The sequence below is a fragment of the Thermobia domestica genome, chromosome 3 (assembly GCF_964235325.1).
Source record: "Thermobia domestica chromosome 3, izTheDome1.hap1.1, whole genome shotgun sequence".
Classification (NCBI taxonomy): Eukaryota; Metazoa; Arthropoda; class Insecta; order Zygentoma; family Lepismatidae; genus Thermobia; species Thermobia domestica.
The window spans coordinates 114,992,866-115,016,387 of NC_137456.1; the positions used below are offsets into that span (position 1 = coordinate 114,992,866).

Below are 23,522 nucleotides of genomic sequence, written 5' to 3' on the forward strand. Positions count from 1 at the left end.
ATCATTATTTATAAAATAATACATTATCATTCATGACTAATAAATTTTAAGTCCCCATGACTAAAACACAATAATTACAGAAGATTATATAGAGATGCCTGCCAATCTTTGATATTTCTTTCACGGGAATATTGTGTCCAAAAGAGAAACTGAGGACCTTGGTCCGTGATGATTACGGATGGGTGCGGAAAAAACATAAATAGTACCTACCTTTCCAGAGTTTTTAGAATTTCAGCTGCTTTTTAGAAGTTTCTTAACGAAAAGAAGCAAGTGTATCGGGAATAAATGTTAACTACTAAGAAAACATACTGGTAACCTTCTCTAAGTAGTAGTTCCCCCTCCAAGTCAATCGCAAATATGACCTGCGCAAATTTGGCAGTCGGATGATATTCCTGCCTAGATATATTTCGATTTGGGGGCTTGGTTTTCGAATATGTTACACAATTTTGTATAATTTTGATCACATCCTTCTTTAGGGTTTTTCCATGAGGTATAATACGCCAAGCACTATTTTAAAATTCAAAATGGCCTTGATTATTTATTTTGAATACCAATGAGGGAACTAGTTTCTTCGACACTACCTATAGCCAACTTTCAAATACTCTCCGAATATTTTGAACAAACAGAACTGAGTTCTGAAATTTAAAGTGTTCCGAATCAGGTTATTCCATTAGCTTAATTTTAGATTGTTGGCAATGTGAATCCTCTTGTTGAACTGTGCTGATCTCATCATATCGAACAACTGTGGATCGTGATTGAAAATAAAATTGCCATAGTATAAACACAGAAAACGGTTATTCTTGTTGAATGGCTAATTAAATAGTATTATTGAAATGATTATACATTTCTGGGCACGAGTAATTAAATTTTTTGTAGCGACCTTGGATCCCCGTGTAATGCGGATGCGTTCCTTTTTTCCTGTTAGTTGTTAAAGTCGGTAGTGGGTTCAGTAGAATTGGTTCCTTCCTGATGACCGGAAGTAAGTGTATTACTAGCATCCGAATTATTTGTTTCAGTTCGTTTGTTATTACATTTCTTAGTATTATGTTGAAGCATTGCGGATTTCCAAGAATAATTACTCGATAATCGATAGTTTCTCCTCCAGTTTGTCCAGTATCGCTGATTTATGGTCCATCAGTAATCATATACTTTGGAATGAGCACTACATCATGGCAATAATATGATTTCTACTAAATTAGCTCCTTCTATCTTAACCGTTGAGTTTGTTTTCAACCGCTTGACGAAATTCACACGCGGTGATCGAACAAAATTCTTCCGGTTGTCACGAGAATATTGAGAGCTTCGATCTCGTGGTTCGTGATTGTGTTCTTAAATATTAACAATTTTTATCAAGAATTTATCTACAGTATTATGAGGATTCGGACCAGTACTTTTGTGTCCTTGCTTGGTAAGGCATCCAAAATCAACTCTTTAGCTCTTCCTCATCAACTACAGTAATTGAACTTTGGTATTTATCGACGAAAGTCCACCAAAATGCTCATGCTGCAATTGTCACTTTTGTGCCCGCTCTACTCATGGCGACATATACTGACGCTTAAACAATTGATTGATGTTGAGCTTAGCGTCCTTTTCCGCAGCGAGACTATATTAGATGTGGACCTACAGATTAACGTGGGACCCGAACCAAATGAGCTCCTTCTGCTATCGAACATGGGACTCCCAGGCCAAAGGCGCGTATCTTAACCGCATAGGGAGATCTCATACTTAAACGAAGTTTGCTTACGTATTCACTTAAAGCTATACTTTCCGCAACCATGCACTAGTTGATTTAGTCGACTGCGCCGCGCTATCATGAGTTTCTCTCGTTCAGTGAGAAAAAATCTAACGTTTATGTAAATTCTTCCAAAAATAATTTTGTTGATCCCACGTCTAGAATATTAGATAAATATTCTCTAATCTTTTAGTATCTACGATACTCAATGCGTGTAGGCCCATGTCGAATACTGACACGGTAAGATGCGCTTTCATAATGCAGATGCCTTATTCTACGCAGTAAGTAGAAATGGTTAAATAAGTGCGTTTGATACGCAAGCGTGTGACTACTTCATTTTTACTACAAAACACTTAGAAAATTCAAATTAAATGTAAATGTAAAAATGTAAATTTTAACGGTAATTTAGAAAGAAATTTTACGGAAATTATATTTTTACGAACACATACAAACAGTTTGGATTCAATAAGTTTCATTTTAACTGATTTCTTTTTCATTTTGTGATATCGATCAGATGTTCGAATAATTGATGCTATACTGTAATTCAGAGTGATAGCAAGGGAAAGTACTTTGAAGAACAACCAAGTCACATTTAAGTTCACACAATGTATAAGTTGAGACGTGAATCCGCTATTCAAAACACAAGAGAACTTAACACTTTTTTTTACATTGCGAGCCATAATGCTACTACTATTCCTTACGACAGATCATGAGTAACTGAATGAACTTTAAAGTTTTCTTCATCAGCAAAACTTCTACCACAAATTTTACAATGAAATGGTTTGTCCGGTGTATGATTTCTCATATGTCTGTGCCAGCCACTGTTATAAGCAAATCGTTTAAAACAAATATTGCATTCGTACGGTTTCTCTCCAGTATGGACACGAATGTGCTTTCTCCAGTCACTAGACTGATAGAAGGCCTTCGAACACCAGGAGCATTGATAAGAGAGCACATTCCCAGTATTTTGAAGTGTTTTTCTGCTACTTCTGATCAGTACGGAATGGGCTGGTAAGCCATGTTCTCTGGAAACAAAAATAAAATGTCATGTTTAGTATTTCATTCTTGCAAATCCCTTTATAAAATAAATTTTCAAATTTTCAAAGTTCAACAAACTAACACTTAATCTACACAAAACATTCATAAAACACGACAGTTTAAGGCAATCAGTAAAAAAGGAAACAATCTTACTATTAGGTTTCAGTTTTTTATTATTACAAATCAAATTTTACTATTACAATTTAACAAATACTAAATGTTTGTAATCATTAAAAGTATACTATAAAGAAATTTTAAGAAAATAGTAAATAATAGTATTTTATCTTGTTTATAATTTTTTTTCATATTACAAATTTTATCCAAACGACCAGCGAACAAAGATACACATAAACTGGTTGTTGTGTTCAACACGTTTCTATATTCGATCATACACACATATGGACCGTTTGGATGCCAAGTTGGTGTAACTCCAAAAAATGAGAAAAATGAAATAATGTATTCAATCACTTCTCGAGATGGGAACTTTTTTTAAAAAAAAATATTTTTGTAAATTATAAAACCATAAAGTTTATAGTTTTGATTTTGGTGGTCAATATAAAAGAAATATGAATAGTTCATGAGATGTTGAACTTCGAATTTTACTTCTGGAAAATTTCCACTTTGGAGTTATGCCACACGGCATCCAAGCGGTCTCTATAAAGTGTTTCTTCTACAGTAGAATTATCAGGTTAGATATTAATTTTTAAAAATGAAAATCTCAAAGAAAAATAACAAAAGCAATGCAATACAGCTATAACTGAAATACATTATTTAAAAATAATTATGTATTGCATGACTTTTGTTTTTGCCTTTGACTGTAGTCAAACTATATATGCTATATAGAAAAAGAAACTAAATGCCTTCCTTGAAATGTCTAACAATAATGCGTTTTTATTAGGACAAAGTTTCAAACTATTAAACCGACCGTTTTAAACAACCCTCAATAAAGAAAATATATATTACAAAGGCACGTATTGTATTATATTATTCGTTAGGATATTTTGACTTGCCTAAAATAATGAAATATCATTTCATCTAACATAATTGATACTAGCAAGGAACGCGCCATAGGAACTTATTCCTATATTGTAATATAAGATGTTTATTTCCTTTATAAAACCCTAGTACATCATAAAGTTGTTACAACCAAAAAAAAATATTTCATTATTTTCGTTTGTAATTAAACTGCTTTTTTTATCTTCACTTCGTTAGGAATCAAACAGTCATACGTCAGAAGCAAGTGTAAAATTTTCCCGATACAATTTATTACCAAAAATTTCAAATTTCGGACTTAGTATGTAGTTATCTTTAATTAGGGTATCATTTTGGCGGTCCCATGCCAAAACGGACTATCTACAATTTTGATGAAATTGAAATAGAATGACATTTGAGTTAAGAACTGAAAAGTTAAACCCTCGATATAGAATATACTCGTCAAAACAACTTACTCCATCCATTGGCAAACTAAAGACGCTACAAACTTAGTTCATCCAGGCATGATAAAACTATCAGTTCACAAAATGTCAGTTAATCTCAATTTCATCAAAAATGTAGTTAGTCCGTTTTGACATGGGACCACTCATTTGTACTTTGACTGCAGAAGCTCTACTCAGATTTTATGTAAGTGAAGGTCAAAATAAATTCCAAAAAGGCAAATAGACTTGCTTGCATATGGAGTATGAATGGATATATCTCGATTGAATGTTGTAAAAACGAGGGGGGAAAGTATATAAGATTGTTGCCCTTCCTATATTATACCTAGTAAGCTAATTCGATGCAAACAGAAAATTCAAAAAGGAATATTAGGCATTTAATAGGGTCGATAGGAGGACTATTTAAGACTGCTAAAACTATAAAATAACAATTTATTTTCTTCCATCTTGTATATCTTCCTTACAAACTAAATATTAATAACGTTCCAACTCAACAAAGTGACTATTAAGAATATTACACTGAAGTCTCTAATGCTATTAAACACGATATCTGGTTACCCATACACGAAAAAAGGATAGATAGAAGTAACACAAATTTTAAAGAAATCGTAGTTATGAATTTCTGAAAAAATATCTAGAGTCCTGTAGTAATCAAAAGTAAGTGAATATTATTCAGCTACTGTAGTAATTATAATTATAATAATAATAATAATAATAATAATAATAATAATAATAATAATAATAATAATAATAATAATAATAATAATAATAATAATAATAATAATAATAATAATAATAATAATAATAATAATAGGTTAATGCAGTTTCTAGCATAATAAAGCTTACTATTATTTTTAATGTGTGTTTAACTGAACATATAGTATGTTTCTAGTGGATGATTTTACATTTTTGTACAGAACGACCTGAATTTTATTGTAAATATTACATTTGATTCAAAAATTGAATGACTGACTCTTATTGACCCAATCTCAAACAACTCAAAACAACTCTGACAATTATGATATGATATATCTCACGACTCACCATAAAATTTAAATATTGGAAGTATGAATTGAAAACACATAAGTACACTTAAAAATTATTGTAAAATAAGCATCTAAGTATCATAACATTTCTACTCGATAAAAATACCTTTTTGAAACAATGAATAGGACTTCAATGTATTTTCAGTAGGAACAATTCTACTGCACATCTTACAGTGAAAGAGTTTAAGTTTTATGTTTCCTCATATGTTTATTCCAATAGCTATTATCAGCGAATCGTTTGAAACAAACGTTACATTCATAGGGTTTTTCTCCTGTGTGGACGCGAATGTGCTTTTTTAAGTCACTGGACTGATAAAAGGCCTTGGGGCACCAGGAGCATCGGTAACGAAACAAACTTTGTAGATTTTGATGCGTCTTTTTTCCTTCTCCTATGGATCTGGTATGGGTAGTTGAGTTAGATTCTCTGGAATGAAAAATAAAAATGTATGCTGAAGCTGAAATTAATTAGTTCTACACGTATACTATGTGTGTTTAGAACAAATAAACATTACAGCATGCTTTACAAACATTAGGAGAAAGCTTTCAAGTGAAAATCTGAGTATTGATTTAAATATCATATCATATATAGATATCACTTGTGCAAAATGATGCATTTTGAAGTTTAACAATCATCCCTGGTTTAAAAACTATTTCCAGATAACGTTCGTAAAAAAATCTATATTTGTGAAATACGACGTAAATTTTTCTAAATCGTCTCTGCTTCATGGAGATGAGACACTCATATAATCTGGATTGAAATTAGAAAAGCGAGGACAGGAGATGGTTCGCTTCCACAACGTATAACACCACTAGCTTCGCGTTTACTATCTTCGTATGATTTTGTTTTATTGGCGTTCTATGTCCAAAACAATTGATTAGCATGTTATTTCTGTTCCATCACGTCTTCACATTTCTTATGGAAACTCGGTGTATATTTAACCGCTATCATAAGCCTGGACGTTCCTATGTTCATTTTTCAAATTGTCACAGATGCTTCGCTTCATGTAATCTACATACATTTATTTTCGTTTCTTATATTTAAATATTTTTCATTTTCGTAATCGTAAGCTTTCCTATCAACTGTGGACCCTCACCTGATTTAATTTCTTAACATTGCGATTCTATAGTCTCACAAAATAAAAATCTTCCCCGTTTATAAATTCTGAGTTTTCCCCCTATTTCTGTTAATCCGACTCTTATACACCCTTGGTAACGCACTTCGTATGAATCATCTGACTCAAACGAAATTCAATCTACAGACAATGTGTCTGTAGAGGGAACACTGATTTAACTTTGAATACCTCACCGCACTGGTCAGTGTTCAGAGCAGGTTGTTGAAAGTTTCTGCAGAAAACAGGCTATTTGTGTGTCGGTAAGAACTATGATACTAGAACTTTGAAGGTTGTTGAACAAGAACGATACATAAATGTACTTGTGTGTGGAAATCCGTTATCTGTGAGTTACAGTTTTCGCCTTTAACATTAGAACAACGCTAGCAAACGACTAGTATGCACGTAAATGATATCAAGCGTGCTGTATATTGGAGCCATAAGAGTCCATGTTATCCGTCCGCAGGATTGCCGCTCGCTGAGCAATGACGTGTTACTGTGTCATCGTATTGTGCAAGAGGAAAGAAAAGAGTTTCCACAGCAGATGTGACCACCGATGATCCTGCAATGAACACCAAAACAGAAAGTTTGTTGTTTGCTTCGGTCGCCCTACCTGACAAGACATATACCAGCAGTGGAATCACACTGATTCTCCACATGAGCGTACGAACAGTACACAATTAATTGTTACAAAAGGACCACAGCTTTGCACGATAATCTCTGATACATGATGAATGCCAAGAAAGGTCTTCCGTGGTTTTGGGATGACTGCACTGTCAAGGCGAATGGAAGAAGCAGTATTCAGTGGTTATGAGGATAGTTTCTCTCTCGGCCTTAATGATGGTGTGTACATGTCCGCAGACAAGTAGAAATGAAGGAAAATTTATTGTGTATTCGTTCTCAACAATAGAGAATCCACACCTTACCTTCTAGTACGAGGTTAATAAGGTTCTTCTCTGGTCTTCATTCAGGAAAATATAGCTATTTTGCTGTACCTTTATGATGTCATGGATTTTTGCGTAGACCCTAGTACTATTGCGGGACTCCACCTCCCAACGTGCTCTACTCAGACCTGCTAGGTCGTCTTATCCAAACTCTATCGAGTCCGAATGGGACACAGTGAGACGGCGCCTAATCTCCAACAGGACAATCACCAGCTACGTCAAGATATACCGGTACTGTGAGCGTGGAACATTATACCGGACACATATTTAGCATCCGATCACCTGTTTGTGTGGCTACCTCGAATGATTACATGTGCTAAACGTTAGTTCTGTATGTTGTTTAACGCCGTGTATGAGATCTGCTTTAGTGCGAAGGGGTCACGTTGTGACCACCACTAAATACAATTATGTTTCTCTTATAGACCAACTTGGGCCAGATTCGTGGATTTTTACTTGGTGTTCTCAAATAAACACAAACCAGTGTACTTGTAATCAGAAGGTTATGACTACTCATAAGTTCTATGTTTCTACTTGATCACTAAATAAAAGAAGACGGTACAAATGCCACGGAAATTCATGCATTTTTATATATCTATTTGTCAACTACCAGTAGTAATTAAAATACAAACACTTTACCTACTACTACTACTACTACTACTACTACTACTACTACTAATAATAATAATAATAATAATAATAATAATAATATAAGGATACGTCTCAGTCTATAGGTAACGCTAATTCCTAATAGTTAACAGTCACCGCTCCGCTACGTTCGCTACGTATCTGCTTTCCTGCCTTTATTTGAAAACGGATAGTGATTACGTGAACATGAACGCGCTTTACTGTTTATTATCGAGAGAGATCTCAAATCATCTCAATACATGGCAGATAACATTGCGATCTTGCAACAACAGTTTTGGAGAAAAAAAAATGTTATACACGAAGAGAAATGATTTAGTACGAAGAGAAATTAAAATTTTTATTTGCGTATTATTGAACACGTCCCGGTTTCAAACTATTTATTATTTCAACCTACGAAACGTTATACGTTTATCTACAACAAGATACATCTACGGTGCAGATTAAGAATAGGTGTACCACAAACTAAATACATATCTCGCCTTTGGGTCAAAATAAACTTGCAATAACTTCAAGACTTATTTTCTAGAAGCTATGTTATATTCCTCGGTGCAAGTTTATCTAATGGGGGAATAATCACTGTGGCTATAAATATAGCTTTTACTTGATAGTGTTCGACTGCCTGAGAACTAAAATCATTTTTACTATATTTTTTTTCTGATAATGGCAGCGACGATCGTAACCGTGGGGGGAAACGGGAGCAATTGGGGGCATGGCCCCCAAATGGAGTTAGTGTGTTAAGTATTTATTTATTTATTTATTTATTTAAACATTGTTTTCTACAACAAATGAAGAATGTTAATAATAGAACAAGTAGAAATCTCTGTTCTTCGCATGGGAAGAATAAGATTTAATGGACATAAAACCAGAAGTGTGAATATTGTAAAAATTGGCCCTCTTTTCCTCTTCAGAAACGGAATTTTCGGAAACGCTGCAACACGTGTATACTCAATTTTGATTATGAATTCTGATAATGAATTTCAGAGCTCCAACTTAATCGAATCCTCGCATTAGGTACTTTATAAATAAAGAATCGAAAGTGTTAATACTAGAAACTATCCATTTCAGGACTCAATTTTTTTAAAAGGGCAGTAATACGTTTTCGTATAATTTCAATTAAAAGTTTATGCAGTGGACTTTATATTATTAACTTAAACAAATACTTACATTATGTTTTTCAGTATAATGAATCGAAAATATATTATAAAAATTGCTCTCTTTCTTCATTAGAAACAGAATTCTCGGAAACATGTATTCTTTTATTTTTAATTAAATGTTTAAATATCGAATCCCACACTTCTAATTTGAGTGATTCCTTACACTTGGTAATTCCAGAATAGAGTCGAAATTTGCAATATAGAAATTGCCCCTCCCCTTTTCCTTATTTAAGAGTTGAATTTTCAAAAAAAACTGAAACGCGTGTTCAGTTATGTTTAACGGAAAGCTCGCATGCAGAGTTCCTTCATCCAAAGGTGAGTGAATCCCTTTTACCCTCCGCTAGAATACGTATCTCAAAAAGATTCTTTCTTATTCCTTATTTTCATAGCAAAAAGATTTTTTATTGTCCAAATTGAATCCTGTCCAAAGTCACTTTTATTCTTTTATATAATAGTATAGATATGAAAGGAAAAAAAGCACGTCGCACTATAATAATTTCGAGCCTTCCAAATGCAATAACTAGTGTGCAGTACTGATGAGTAGCATAGCCAGAATCACATCATGGAGGGCGCTAATGATTCCCATACCACACGAGCGGCTTGCACATACACACACACACACACATATTATATTCATTATGTATTATGTGGCTTGCCGGTAGATATGTGGGCCATATGATTGGCCAGAGTACTTCATGGGTTCTTGCCGTACGAAGTTTAGTATTTTCTTTCAGCACTCAGGAGTGAGCGAATTGAAGGAAAGACACACAAGATAAAGTGAATTCTTTTCAGTTTTCTTTAGTTACACAATATTGAAATATCGATGAAATTTCCTACGAAGTACTAAATGAAACTTCTTACTATATGCTGAATAACAATGTCTGAGTGTGATCTAATTTTTTCTTCGATCTTCCTCTCATTTTTACTTACATAAACGTGAAATCAAACAAACGAACTCCCCAAAACAACTTTTTTTTTTTTTTTGCGCTTATGAAGAGTTTATTGGGACATTTCCTACAATCTGTAATTCTAGGGTAATTTTGTAGTGTCAAAACCTATCTTTCAAGTACAAATATAATAATAATAATAATAATAATAATAATAATAATAATAATAATAATAATAATAATAATAATAATAATAATAATAATAATAATAATAATAATGTGTATCATGCATATAGTTCATGGATGTTGAGTTAGTTAATAATGCTTTCACATCCCTGAACAAGAGTTTCGTTTTGCTTTTAGTGTGTAAAGTCCGGTCCCCTTGAGAAAGCTATGCCCTCCTCGCAAGAAAAATTTGCTTGGTACACTCCTGTACAGACACATGTGTACTGTTTCAGAATAACTCTAAAACTCTAGCAGCAATTTCAACAAAACTTGATACATATGTGACTTACAATCTGGAAAAAGTATTGTAGGGGTAAGAGACATCTAGCAGTTCTACAGGGTGACATAAAATAATCAAAACCACCGATATTAGTGTCGAGTCCATAGTTTTTGGAGTTACTGAGATGTATAGCGACATTCTCCATGTCGCTTAAGTCGAAGCGCAGCTCCCATTAGCACGTCTATGGAAGAATGGGGCGAAGTGTAAAATAATCAAAAAAAGACACATACATGGGTTGCAAGAAAAGTTTCTGCAATCAATATGAAAAAAAGACATGAAATTTTAGAAACGGTTTATTGCTTTTCAAAGTATTCATGTTTATGATCGATATACTTTTGCATATGTTCAAACCAATTTTGATTTTTTTTTTCTCTGAGGCTGCTTCCTCAGATACTGCTGTTCAGAAGCGTCAAGAGCTGCTTCAGACGATACAAATCACTCACCATGCATCTTGTTTTTCTCATATAGGAACAAAAAGAAATTATTAGGAAATAAATCAAGTGAATGCGGAAAATGAGTCATTAATATGACATTTTACTGTTTAAAAAATCAACAGTTTTGTGTGCTGAGTGGAAACTGATGTTGCTGTGGTGAAGAACAATGACACGATTTAGGTTTGTTTTATGAAATTCATTAATGATCTCTGGCAATTAAAACCACTTCTTGCCTTAGATTTTCTAAAGCTATGGTTGCCATATTTTGGTATAACAAAAGAATCAATGTTTCATTGATTTCGGTTGATTTTGAAAGACTCAAAAACTATGGATTGCTGTTTTGTTTTAGGTTCGTAAGAATAAATTAAAGTTTCGTCCCTTGCAACGATATACTTTGTAGTACACCAAATTTGACTAATGGTCTCTGTTAAATTTTTTGAGCATTTCCTTACACCCATTCACACAAGCTTTTTTATTTATATTTATTTATTTATTTTAGCTCCTGTCAAGTTGGATGGGATACAACGGTTTGAAAGGTTCTGTACGTTCAGGTGACTACGAAAAGTCGTATTATTGTTTTCATATTAATGTTTAAGGATGTCTGAATCTTACGGTGTATCAAATGCCGATCTCTCTCGATTATTTAATGCACATCATCATTACTTGCAACAACAGATGTGAATGGATGACCTTCATTGTAACAAGCCAAAGTTAGGTTTGGTTCTTTCCAATGCTCAATCGTGGACCTCTTGAACGTAATCTGCACATCTACCTATTATATACCTAGATGTATTTGCCGAACCACATTCCAAATGTCAATATGCTAATGCTGTTTAGCAGGTTGATACTTATACTCAACTATAAATAATATTAACTCCATTTCACTAATTCCATTTATTGTCATATTATATCCAAATTATACTTCCATTTCCTACATCGTAGTACGAGTATTTCTAAATACAAAACAAACATATCCGTTACCAATCATGATCCCGCCTAACTGAGAGAACATACTAGGATTCCACAAATTCCATATTCATCTAGATTCCAATCAATACATCTTAATTCATATTATTACATAAACTGACTGTTTGCACAGCATATCAACTAGCAACATACTAACATGGGTATGTGTCATTATTTCAAAACCTTACAAGCCCATGGCCTCATTCTATACCTACCAACATTCATGAAATTTATCACTGAGATAATACACGGACCTATTGGATGGTACTTCATCCCCAAAAACAAATGATGATGTTCGATGTATTACTTTGGTGTTAAAACTATTTTCGAAAAATGTAAATTTCTTACACAAAATTACTATTTAAGCTGCTACAAAATAAACAAATAGGCTTAAATAAACAATCAAAGATAATTTTGACACAGAAAAATCTATTCTTTCGAATTCTATAACAGGAGCACTGTTACTAGTACTTCAGGTACTTTCCAAGCAGGCCTCGTATTAGTGTTAAATCCATAGTTTTCGAGGACACCGAGATGAATAGTGACAATCCAAATATCGTTTATCAAATTCACCTCCCATCGGAATAGGAGTGAGAAGGAATGTAAATAAAGTGTCCAAAACCGAGTCAAATCCACAGTTTTTGGAGTCAGGAAATCGGCTGACCTGTTTGAAATTATTTTCGGAACATAGTTATTACCAAGTTTTTATCACGCCACTTTGATTAAAGGGTATGTTCTAGGGGATGTATTGTGTTTAAAAATTAATCTGAAAAGTACAAAGTCTTATGAAGTTTTATCATTGCACTTCCATTGTGAAAAGGATAAAGATATGATAAGGATAAAGAAGATTCAAATATTTTCTAGAAAGCAATTCTCCCCGTGAGAAGAATGGGCATTTCAGCTTGTAATAATAAACTTTGGTTATCATAACAGTTTGTTTTTCATGATAGAAATAATTGCTCATTAATTTTCTATCATCATCTAATAGCTCATCTAATTTTCTTACTTACCTCAATTGAAAGTATATCGATTAAAAAGAACACAAGTTTAAGATAATTTATATGACGTAACTAGAACCTAATTCAAAATCCGAACTGGTAGATCCTGCCATCTTCCATGCATCTATCAACGTATATTATTTTGAACGATATTAGCGAAGGGGCGTGGATATGATTCGTCTCGAAAATATCCAGCAAGTAGTTATTAAAATTCTGATAGTGGTCGATGTTAGTGGGGGCTAAATTTTTCATTTCACGAAAAAGCTGTGAAGAAAGTAACCGTCACGCAATACAGTGTTCAAACGGTGAAACAGCTTTTAACGAATGGGGTGTGTAGTTTTCATTTGGGGCAGAGATCTTCCGTCATCCATCATATAGCTCGATCTATCACGTTTTCCGGACAACGAAAAAAGCACCGAAAGTAAGTTGAAGTTTGGTTTCACAGCAAACCACGAATGTTTATCGATCAGAGCATTCACGATCTAGTGAAACACTTACTTAAACCAGTAAGGGGACTATGTGTAGTTGAACCTTAATCTTAATAATTTATAACTTGATCGCATATTACACTCAAACTATTACAGAATTTGTGCAAGCTTTTTGTATTGTTAGAGTGACCATCCCCCAAGAATTTGGGCGAAGCAACCTCTAAATTACCATTTTTCGCCCCCAAAAATACATTATGTACCCTACATTGATCATTCTTTAGTTTGATTGTAACATTTTAAATTACAATTGTCCTCCGAACAGTCTCATGGACGCAACTTGCGCTCTGAAACCCGACTGAGGGCAGCCCTGGAGATATGATGGTACTTACCGCTTTGTATAATGTTGCGACGGCACCTCGAAAGACTACTAGAACATACATAGTTCATTAGCCCATGAAATCATCGTATGTCAATAACTCCTACGACACAATAAGAAACAAAGAGGAAGAATTTCCTTTCTACGAACGTCTTCCTAAAAGTATAAACCTATACAGTTTGGAAGCATTACCAACGTCCATCTGATGTTACTGAAAAGTCTCTTGTAATAGAGTCATTGTACACTCGCAAACCAAGCGTTGCAAAAGGCGGAAATTCAGATGAGTTCACAAATCGAGAAAACAGTGGAACATGGTGCCAGTCCGTAAAATTGTTGAACGTTCACGGCTACATATGATCACACATTTCGTTCTATTGGAAAATGGTCCTAAGCTGAAACTACAGAGGTGAGACATATTGGGCTCCAATACCTTATCAATGTAACAGTGGCTGGCCAACTTGTCGTTAATGGATATTAAACGCGATCAAGATTGCAATCAAATCGAACCCTGCACCACAACGTTCGGTGATGAACTGATGTGATGATGTAGAACGTAACTCGTTCAGTTTCTCGCTGCAGCACTATAAGACAAGGACGTAACTGTTTTAATGCTGCAGACAGATGTGAGCAAAATTCGTCGAAGTAGACTTGATCCGTCATGCGCGGCGTTTTCGGCACTATTCCAGTCAAATGACTGCTCCAGAATAGTCGCCAGAAGACCTGACACTGATGAGTTTCTTCTTCCTCGAATCAAACATTTCATATTTGAAGACTCGTCGTAGTAAACAATGTAAGTGCCAAAAGCAATAGTTACTGTAACAGTAGAGACAAAAGATAGTAAGTTGTACCCAAGCGTCACAAAATATAAAATATTATTGCTTAGAAATACAACTTAGCATATAACGAAGTGAAGCTATGTATGACAATGTAATTAAGGTATAAACGTATTAAAACATAAAATAAGTGAAACAATTACAAAGTGGCACTTACATTGTTTTCTACAGCGAGTCTTCATTTATGGTTGGAAATCCAAGCATTCAGTTTTGGGAAAGATGATTTACGGTCTTGATATGCAACCATTTTTCCATGCACGGTGCCTCAATGACAGAGCGCTTACCTCTGGTATGTGTAGTCCCTGATTCGATTCCCGCCCAAGTTATTTTGTGATGGACATCATCATTTCCATGGGTTTTTAGGAATATTCTCGTTTTCCCCCACATTTTCATTCCATGCTTTAATCATCGTCTCGCTTAGCCTAAAGGGCATAATCGTGGAACGTTAAACTGAAAGATTCCATTTCTTTTCACTTTCAATCATACTTACTGGAAGTGTGAAAACAAAAATGTTTTTTCATGACACGTTTTTATTTCATTGTAAAATATGAAGCGTTTAACAATATGAATAACACAACCGGAAATTTTAAAAAAATATATATGATTCGTTCGTTGTTTTAATGTTTTGCCCTTTCACGTTTTCGTTACACAAGAAGATAACGATACGTGGATGATTTGTACGAGAGACAAATACTGTCTAAAATGAAGACGTTACATTTTTATTGTTACTGGAACCTTAAGTACTATTGTTTGGTAATTACTCCTCTTTTTAGTATGTAATTATTTACTTGGAGACTCCTTTAATTCCTAGAGCTGTATAAAATTGTCAAACAAATACTTAATGCATGTCTACTGCTCTCACTTTCCATAGCGAAGAATGACACATTTCCATTGCGTAATTAGTTAGGAATGACCGTTTCTAGAAATTTCTATGCACGAATTAATCTCATAAACTTTGTGAAAACATAATTTCACTGACCACAAATGGCACTGCTCAAAAATGTTATGTAATCAAATGAAATATCAGATAAGGGAAATTCATTGTTCATATGACTCAGAAAACAAAAAGGCAATATGTGTTAACCTCTCGAACTGCTCACAAACAGGCACGGCAACAACAATAATTGTTCCCCAGTAAGGTATGGTCCCCCAGTAAGGTTCCCCAGTACTGCAACAGCGAACACTATTTCGCACTTGTATGGCATGGATTCGGTTAGACTGCTGATGAGTTATTGGGGGATATTGTGCCACTTATCCATAAGAACAAACCTCCAGTTGTGGAATAGTTGTTGGAGGTACGGCCGAGCCGCAATTCGTCTGCCAAGCATAGTCTAGACATGCCCAATGGAATTGAATTCTGGCGAGTATGCTGGCCACATCATCCGAGCGATATCCTCAGCTTTCAGCATCTTATCCACAAATCGAGGTCTGTAAGGAGAACTGTTATCCATAAAAACGAATAAATCAGCAACGACACCAGCAAGACAGAACAAAATGTTGCAGGATCTGATCTTATATCTGTGAGCCATCAAAGAGCAATTTAGAATGATATGGAGCGCAGTGCCTACCAATGCTGATTCCTGCCCACATCATAAGTCTGCCATCATGATACTGGGATCTTTCTTGTACAAACATGGGATTGTTTCCTGTTCCACACACTCTGCAGATCAAAACTCGTCAGTTGTTAGGTTCCACACTGAATCGCGACTCGTCAGAGAACACAACATGGCTCCACTCATTGTGCCCCCACCCACTATGTCCCTCCGCCCACAATTTTCAGCCAGCATGGCGTCGTGCTACTAATGGAACACACACCATGCCTACGTCCATAGAAGCCTTGTTTTCGAAGGCGATTGCGGATCGTTTGACTGAACATTGTGCATCCTGGAGCTGTTTGGAACGCTTGCTGCAACAGAGTTGCTGCCGATTCCGCCGGACTGTTAACAAGAGATAACGATCGTCTCTGGCTGTAGTTGCTCATAGACGGATCTGTCCTCGTCTTGTTGGAACACTTCCAGTTGTTGACGCCTCAATCAAAAAATCATATTTTGTGCCACTCCAAAAGTATTTGACACCTCTCACTATGAGATCAGCTTCCAACCTTCCATAAGTTCGCTAAGCCAGCGACTGTAACAAATCACGCTGCTGAGCCATTTCACTATGTGGACTTGCCCCGCACTGAATTCACATAGATAGATTACTCCTGGAGCTTGAACGCGTTGGTAGCACCACATTACAAAATGCCCTCTGGCAGCACCATGACATTAGTCATATGCCCAGGTGTTTGGAACGGTCCTTTTCCACGTTGTGCATTCTTGCTACTGATTGTGCTCAGACCTGAAACAGACAGTGTTGTCGTACTATTTCGCATGACATTTTAGGTGATTTGTCATCTGATTCCCTAATTGTTTTGAGCAATGTAGTTCGGTAACACTGTTTAGAAAAGTAAGGAATTATTCACTGACGATTGGTAAACAACAATATATTTATTGTTAGTTTCACACTTTGCATTTCTTACTATCGTCTGTTGCAGAGTACACCACTTCATTTGTTCATATTTAGTCAAGTTCTTTCTTCTTAATCGTTGAACCTTACTATTTTCTATATTTTTTCACTATCACATTTACAAGATTTGATAAATTTTAATTTCCGTTTGCGTACGCCAAGATGCACTATCAGCGCAACAAATCCTGATCATTAGTACTGATTCCAGATCTGAAAGTGGGTAGAAAAATCCCTAAAATCACTACAGAATTCTCTCTTTTGGTACCATCATTTCGAGGGCCTAGAAACTTGAGTGTCATAAATTACGTAATTTATAATGAAGTATATCACCAATATTTCTGTTTAAGTATATGTTTCATTACTAATCACAAGAATATCCTGTGGTTAATGAACGAAAATTTATTTTCCCTAAAAATATTTTTTCCTACATGAGTATCAGCCTGCATTGAATAAAAGTGAAATATTTATTAACAGCAAAGCTCACATTTATATAAAATGATTTAATGAATGAGCATTCAGTTGTTCTTCGGATGAGTAAGTTCTTCCACATGTGTTACAACTGTAAGGTCTGTCTGGAGTATGGATTTTCATATGATTTTTCATTGTTTCGTTTTGAGTGAACCTTTTGTGACACACGGTGCATTCATATGGTTTCTCTCCAGTGTGAATGCGAATATGCCTTTTCAAATTGGATTCATGAATAAATTTGGAACACATTGGACATTTCTTTTTGCTAGAGATCATCTGATTCCCGCCATCAACGACAGTGTACAGGCTGTAAAAGAAATAAAGAAAAAACATTATGTCATATTGAATTTAACAAATATAGAAGTAAGTAAATAAGTAAGCAAACTTCAAATTGAGAGTAAATATTCAACAAACAACAATATTTTTTTCTCACAAAAAGTTTATAATATATCAAATATTAAGCTGTGAGTTGTATTAGGTCAATGTATAATTTTCTTTTGGGTTGGCAACAATGCGGCGTGAAGCGAATCTTTATCGTTATTCCGTTGTTTTACCGTAGTTTGGAGTTTGTTTGTTGTGAAACACACGTTTTCTTGATTGTGAATGTATTATTGTATATATTTCAAACTAATATGAGATGTCAAGTTGGGAAAAGTGATCATTTCCGTCACATTTTACTCTTCGATCCTCCCCTGACCTTGACCCCTCAGATTTCCATCCTTTCCGCTTTCTTTGTTAACCACATTCAGCGGTAAGTGTTTCCTGATGAAGCTTCTCTTGACCAATGGCTAACAGATTTCTTCCAGCCAAAACCAAAACATTTCTACAGGCGAGGCATTGAACTGCTACCTGAACGTTGGCAGGTCATAGATAGTGGAGGTGAATACATCACTGAGTGATTAAGAGTTAATGTGAGTGACAGTAAAATGTATGCTATGTATTGTTACACTCGTAGAATATGTTTATGTTATGTCTATGTTGTATTTGAATTAACAGAACAGCAGAATAAAAATAAAATATAAGAACCGCACGAACTTCTGCATCGATCCAATATTATATCATGATCTCAAGACGAAACAGTCCTCCGCACCCACATTGGGTGATATCAATAAAACGGAGAAGTTACTCATTACGCCCAATTTTGAAGTAGTTACTCGCATTGGTATCAATAAAAAGAGAACTGAGCACTAGTCGTCTCGGCTGACCTCGGAGAAGCCCCGCCCTTTTGAAGTAACCACACCTCTATTCTCGAGCCGAGTAACTACTCCGCGTTTGATATCAATAAAAATCAAAGACTCCTCTGTGATGCTAGTAACTTCTCCAAATTTGTGGAGCAAGCTAAATAGGTGACTCCGTGCGAAATATGGCAGAGTATATGATTGTTTTACTACGTAGAAAAACTTATAAACTGCATAGAAATGTTGGAAATGGAGATTACAAAAAGCATAAGTTTATGAAGGAAAATGTAGTGATTAGCACAACATTTTTTTAAGGAGAATCAACCGAAATTCGGGGTGGTGGACTACGTAATGATGAAAAGATGCGGGGTTTCTTCAAGGGCGCCGATCCTGTGGGGGCCAGGGGGCTCGGGCCCCCCAAAGCTCATGTGGGCCCCCTATTGTATTTATGAATATACAATATTTGGCATAATTAGAGTGCAATTTGTCTTAAAATCCTGATATATATACCTTCTGCATCTGAATGCCCTCCCCCCCAAATTTACAGAGAAATCGGTGCCCTTGGTTTTCTTGCGTTACGTGAATGATCCGGGATTCCAGGTCGGAATGTCAGGGGATTCTGGTGTGGCTTAAAGTACTGTCTATGACTACCTGAAAATGGATTGTTTCCGGAAGTGTGCGTAATATACAAACAGCAAAGGCAAAGTGGCAAGAACAATATACATTTCCTTGTGCTATCGGAGCACTTGACTATACACAAGTGGCATTAAAGAAACCTAGTATTTTGGAGAGTAATACGTTAATAGGAAGAGCTATTTCGTGGCTAAGTTGTTAGCGTACATGCCTTTGGCATAGGAGACCCGCGTTCGATTCCCGCCAGGAGCTCATGTGGTTTGGATTCCACGTTAATCAGTGGGTTCTGTCTCATATAGGCACGCTACTGAAAAGGACGTTAAACTAATAATCAACTCAACTCAACGTTGATAGAAAGGGTGTATACATGAGAATGTATTTTGTTTATGTCAAGGCGAAAGGGGACACGTATGGTGTGGAAAACGCAATCAGATGGACGTGATTTATGACGTGGGTGGCTGGACATTTAAAAAAGAAAACAAAGGAGCCAAGTGTCTGATTTCGTTCTAAAGCCAAACAATCTACAAAGACCTTGGACAACACGTGATATGCGCTTGTCGTGTTAATCTTGATATTGCTGGATTCCAATCAACATCCATCAGCTCAAATAGGTTCATTCCCATGGTTTCAGTGTTACTTTCTTCTTTCCCGTTTTTTTCTTCTTTTTTTTATTTTTGTTTTATTCTCGCTCGAATATTAAAGATTCTCTTTTGAATTTGTGTCTCAGTCGTAGATGTATTTGATATTTCGTTGCATTTCACTGTAATTACCTTCAAAGTTTCGGCTTTCCTTCGTTTACTTTCTGGTAGCTGTGACTTTGAAAGTACCACTGGAAACTCTTTTAGAATATCCACAAATGCACTTTGATTGAAGCTATCGTTGCTACTTGCCCGTTTCATGGCTTTTGAGATACTACGCCATAGGGTAAAAACAACGATATGACTGCGCGATGAATGGGAGAAATGAGTAATCACTTCTTTTATTGATAGGACTCAGTGCTACGTGCAGAGGAAGCGCGAGTAAACGTTCATAAATCTGGAGCAGACTAGACCTGAGTAGTGGCTTGTTTTATTGATACGAAATTGAGGGAGGAGATACTCCAGGTGTAGTTACTCCGATTCTCGAGCAGGACTTCTCAGGAGTAGTTACTTATTTTTATTGATATCACCCATTATACTGCAATAATCCTACAAAACATATTTAATAATATATACACATCGCTGGTTGTAACTTTCCAAGTTCCGTCCATTCTTACAGTTAGAGAATGAATTATTTTTCTTTTTTTAATCTATCTGGAAAAACTCGTTTAATTATCTACCACGAAAAAGAAGAAATTAAATAGTACAGTTCTAATGTATTCAGCTTGAAACGGCTGGTTACGTTTATGCCAGACGTTAACAAGGTTTTCAATGGCTTCTTTCCATTTCGTGCAGTTCCTTCACACGTCACAACAATCCTGTGATCAGTATTGGTGTAGGACCAATCCATTTAGGATCTTTGTTTAGGTAAAATTCAGAGTTCTGGTATATGGTATTTTATTATGGTCTACATAACGGGCTCTATCAAAGAATTCCCATATAGAATTCTACACACTCACACGTATTTACTATGTAAATGACGTACCCTGCTTATCTATACCTTATTACCTAGATAATATTTTGGAGCCTGTAGTTATGGCCGAGTACTTCCTTACTGTATAAAATATTTAATTCATATAATTGTTCGTTTGATAGTTTTTGAAAAACCTTCACCTTGTTCACTCTAAGTGAGAGTCCAAGTTTCACAACTGTACAATAAGTATTCTTATTATATTATTATTATTCGATATTATCCATGATGGCTAGGTTCCACACGGTATAGTAACATGCAATATTCCATAATGTATCTACTTTCTGTTTCTTCATTGATTCCTAGAAATTTAAATTTTGTTATGGTTTTACATGTTCTTATTGATTAAGATATTTCTGTAAATATTTTCTCGCCTTTCACTACATAATTAATTTAACATATATGCACTCTCAGAAATGTTTCCTACAAAGGGGACATCAAGGAGACATTCAAAATTTCTTGCACTATCCTATATTCCCTCTAGTCCAGAATTTCTTCAGGTGGGACCAGTTTTATTAGTCACAATATTCTACGGACTCGACTTCTTTGAAAGCAAATTTCTAATTTGTTTATTTCTTTGTTTTGAGTATCTACCACTATAGTTATATTTTTAAAATTTTATTTATTAACATTCTTTATTTTTATTCACATTAATAGAATACACATGAGTTATTTTGTAATTTAATAATATCAAAAATATTTTATAACAATATATTTACGGCCAATCCAGGAGTTCCGGGTGTGACATTCTGACATTAGAAGTATTTTTTAAAAAACTAGGAATCTTAGGTTAGTTTTTGTTGTTATTGCAGTGGCAAAATATTTGTATTCTACTATTTTCTAAATATTGGTTTTCAACTCAGATTTAATTTCACATAAATAAATAAAAATCTGCGTTCCGGGTGTGACGCACGCAGACAGCCAAATCACGGATACCATTCTTCAATCGCAAAAGTCCGTAAATATTCACACGTTACAAATCAATCAAACACTTCAGAGCAATGAGGAGATTTCAAGTTTTCGTATGATGTATATACGAGGGTCATCCGGAAAGTGGTACCCGTTTGTGCAATAAAGACACGGTAGTACATATTAACAAATATACACATTTTTATTGGAAGGAGCATACTTTACACTACTTCTCCACATAATCACCAAGCAAAATGAGGCATTTGTCATACCGTGTGACGAGTTTTTTGTATTCCAGCGTCATAGTCCTCCGCCGCCAACGTATTGAGATACGTGGTCACGACTCGTTTAAGTTCTTCATCGCTGTCAAATCTTTTTCCCGCCAGAAAGTCGAGACACATTAGGAAAATGTTCACAGAGTTCATCAATTGTGACGCGCCGATCGTTCCTCACGCATTCGTCTACTGACCTCAGCAGATCGTCTGTATTGACAGATGGTCTCCCTGAACGCTTCTCGTCGTGTGTACTCCCCCCCCCCCAGGTTGAAGTTGCGACACCAGCGCCGAACAGACGACTCGTCCATCACATTGTCTCCATACACTTCCTTTAATTGGCGATGGATTTCACAAGGTCGAACGTTTCGTGCATTAAGACATTTAATCACGGCCCTTACTTCACAACTGGTGGGGTTCTCAATTCGTTTAATCATTATAAACGAGCACAGACACAACACAGGCACTGCTAGCGTCATGCAACCTCGCACAGAGCAGGCAGACAAGCCACTGACGCGGTCTGACCTTGCCCAACGGCTCCCCGAGTCGTCAGCGCTTCATGTGGCGCAAACGGGTACCACTTTCCGGATGACCCTCGTATTTTCGAGAAAGCATGCTTACATTTTCCTCTTAAAAAATTAGAAAAAGGTTCCGGGTGTGACCTCTGAGAAGACCTTACAAGTTAACTCTGTTTGAAACAAACATACTTACCTACGAGCTTGAGCAAACAGTTTAAAAGGAGGTTTAAACACGGTGTTCTTTTAACACCGAATTTGAAATACACATAAGATTGTTAAAAACTACCTAATATAGAAAACAACTCTTTAATAAACTGAAGTTACTTTTCAGTGAATTTGACTTATATATTATTTTTAAAATACATTTTAAATAGTAACTAATTAAGCAACTTAAATTTAAGTAGTTTATCAGTTTATTCCTAGAAAAATGACTAAATATTAAACTTGTCGTACAGTGCAACGTCAAATCGTTATTGTGTCATACAGGTACACTAGGATCACAAAAATAGTTTCTGTGTTGGTTTTGTAACACAATATTTTACACAGGAACTTCCGTAAAAGCATACACCACTCTGTGTAAGCCTTGCAGTAGCTCAGTGGTAGAACGTTCACCTCTGGTGCATGAAGTCCCTTGTTCGATCCCAGCTCGCGCTAAGTGAACTTTGTGGTGGACAAACACCGTGTGCGTGGGTTTTCTCGGGATTCTCCCGTTTCCTCTCACTTTCTTCATTCCACCATTTCATTCATTTCTCATCATCACCGTTTCCTTTAGCCTAGCCGGCATAGCCGTTTGAAGATTTCGTTTCAATATCATTTCTGTGTAAGCCTTGCATTTCAATTTGCGGAGGACAAATTATTTTTTTCTAATTTAATTTATAAACCACATTCACTCTTTATTACCAG

At 35.5% G+C, this 23,522-nt stretch overlaps 1 protein-coding gene across 2 annotated transcripts in view; it reads right to left on the reverse strand.

Annotated features, from left to right (window-relative positions):
* Nucleotides 1-2,414: 2,414 nt before the first annotated feature.
* Nucleotides 2,415-23,522, reverse strand: part of LOC145680673 (uncharacterized) — a 613,323-nt gene continuing 592,215 nt past the window's right edge. Inside the window, exon 4 of one of the 2 annotated variants that reach the window (XM_081751485.1) lies at nucleotides 2,415-2,757. In XM_081751485.1, the coding sequence (XP_081607611.1) occupies nucleotides 2,430-2,757 (328 nt within the window). In that variant the 3' untranslated portion in view covers nucleotides 2,415-2,429. Of the gene's footprint in view, nucleotides 2,758-17,504; nucleotides 17,809-23,522 lie in introns of those variants that run through there. The other variant, XM_081751503.1, reaches the window with a different exon arrangement.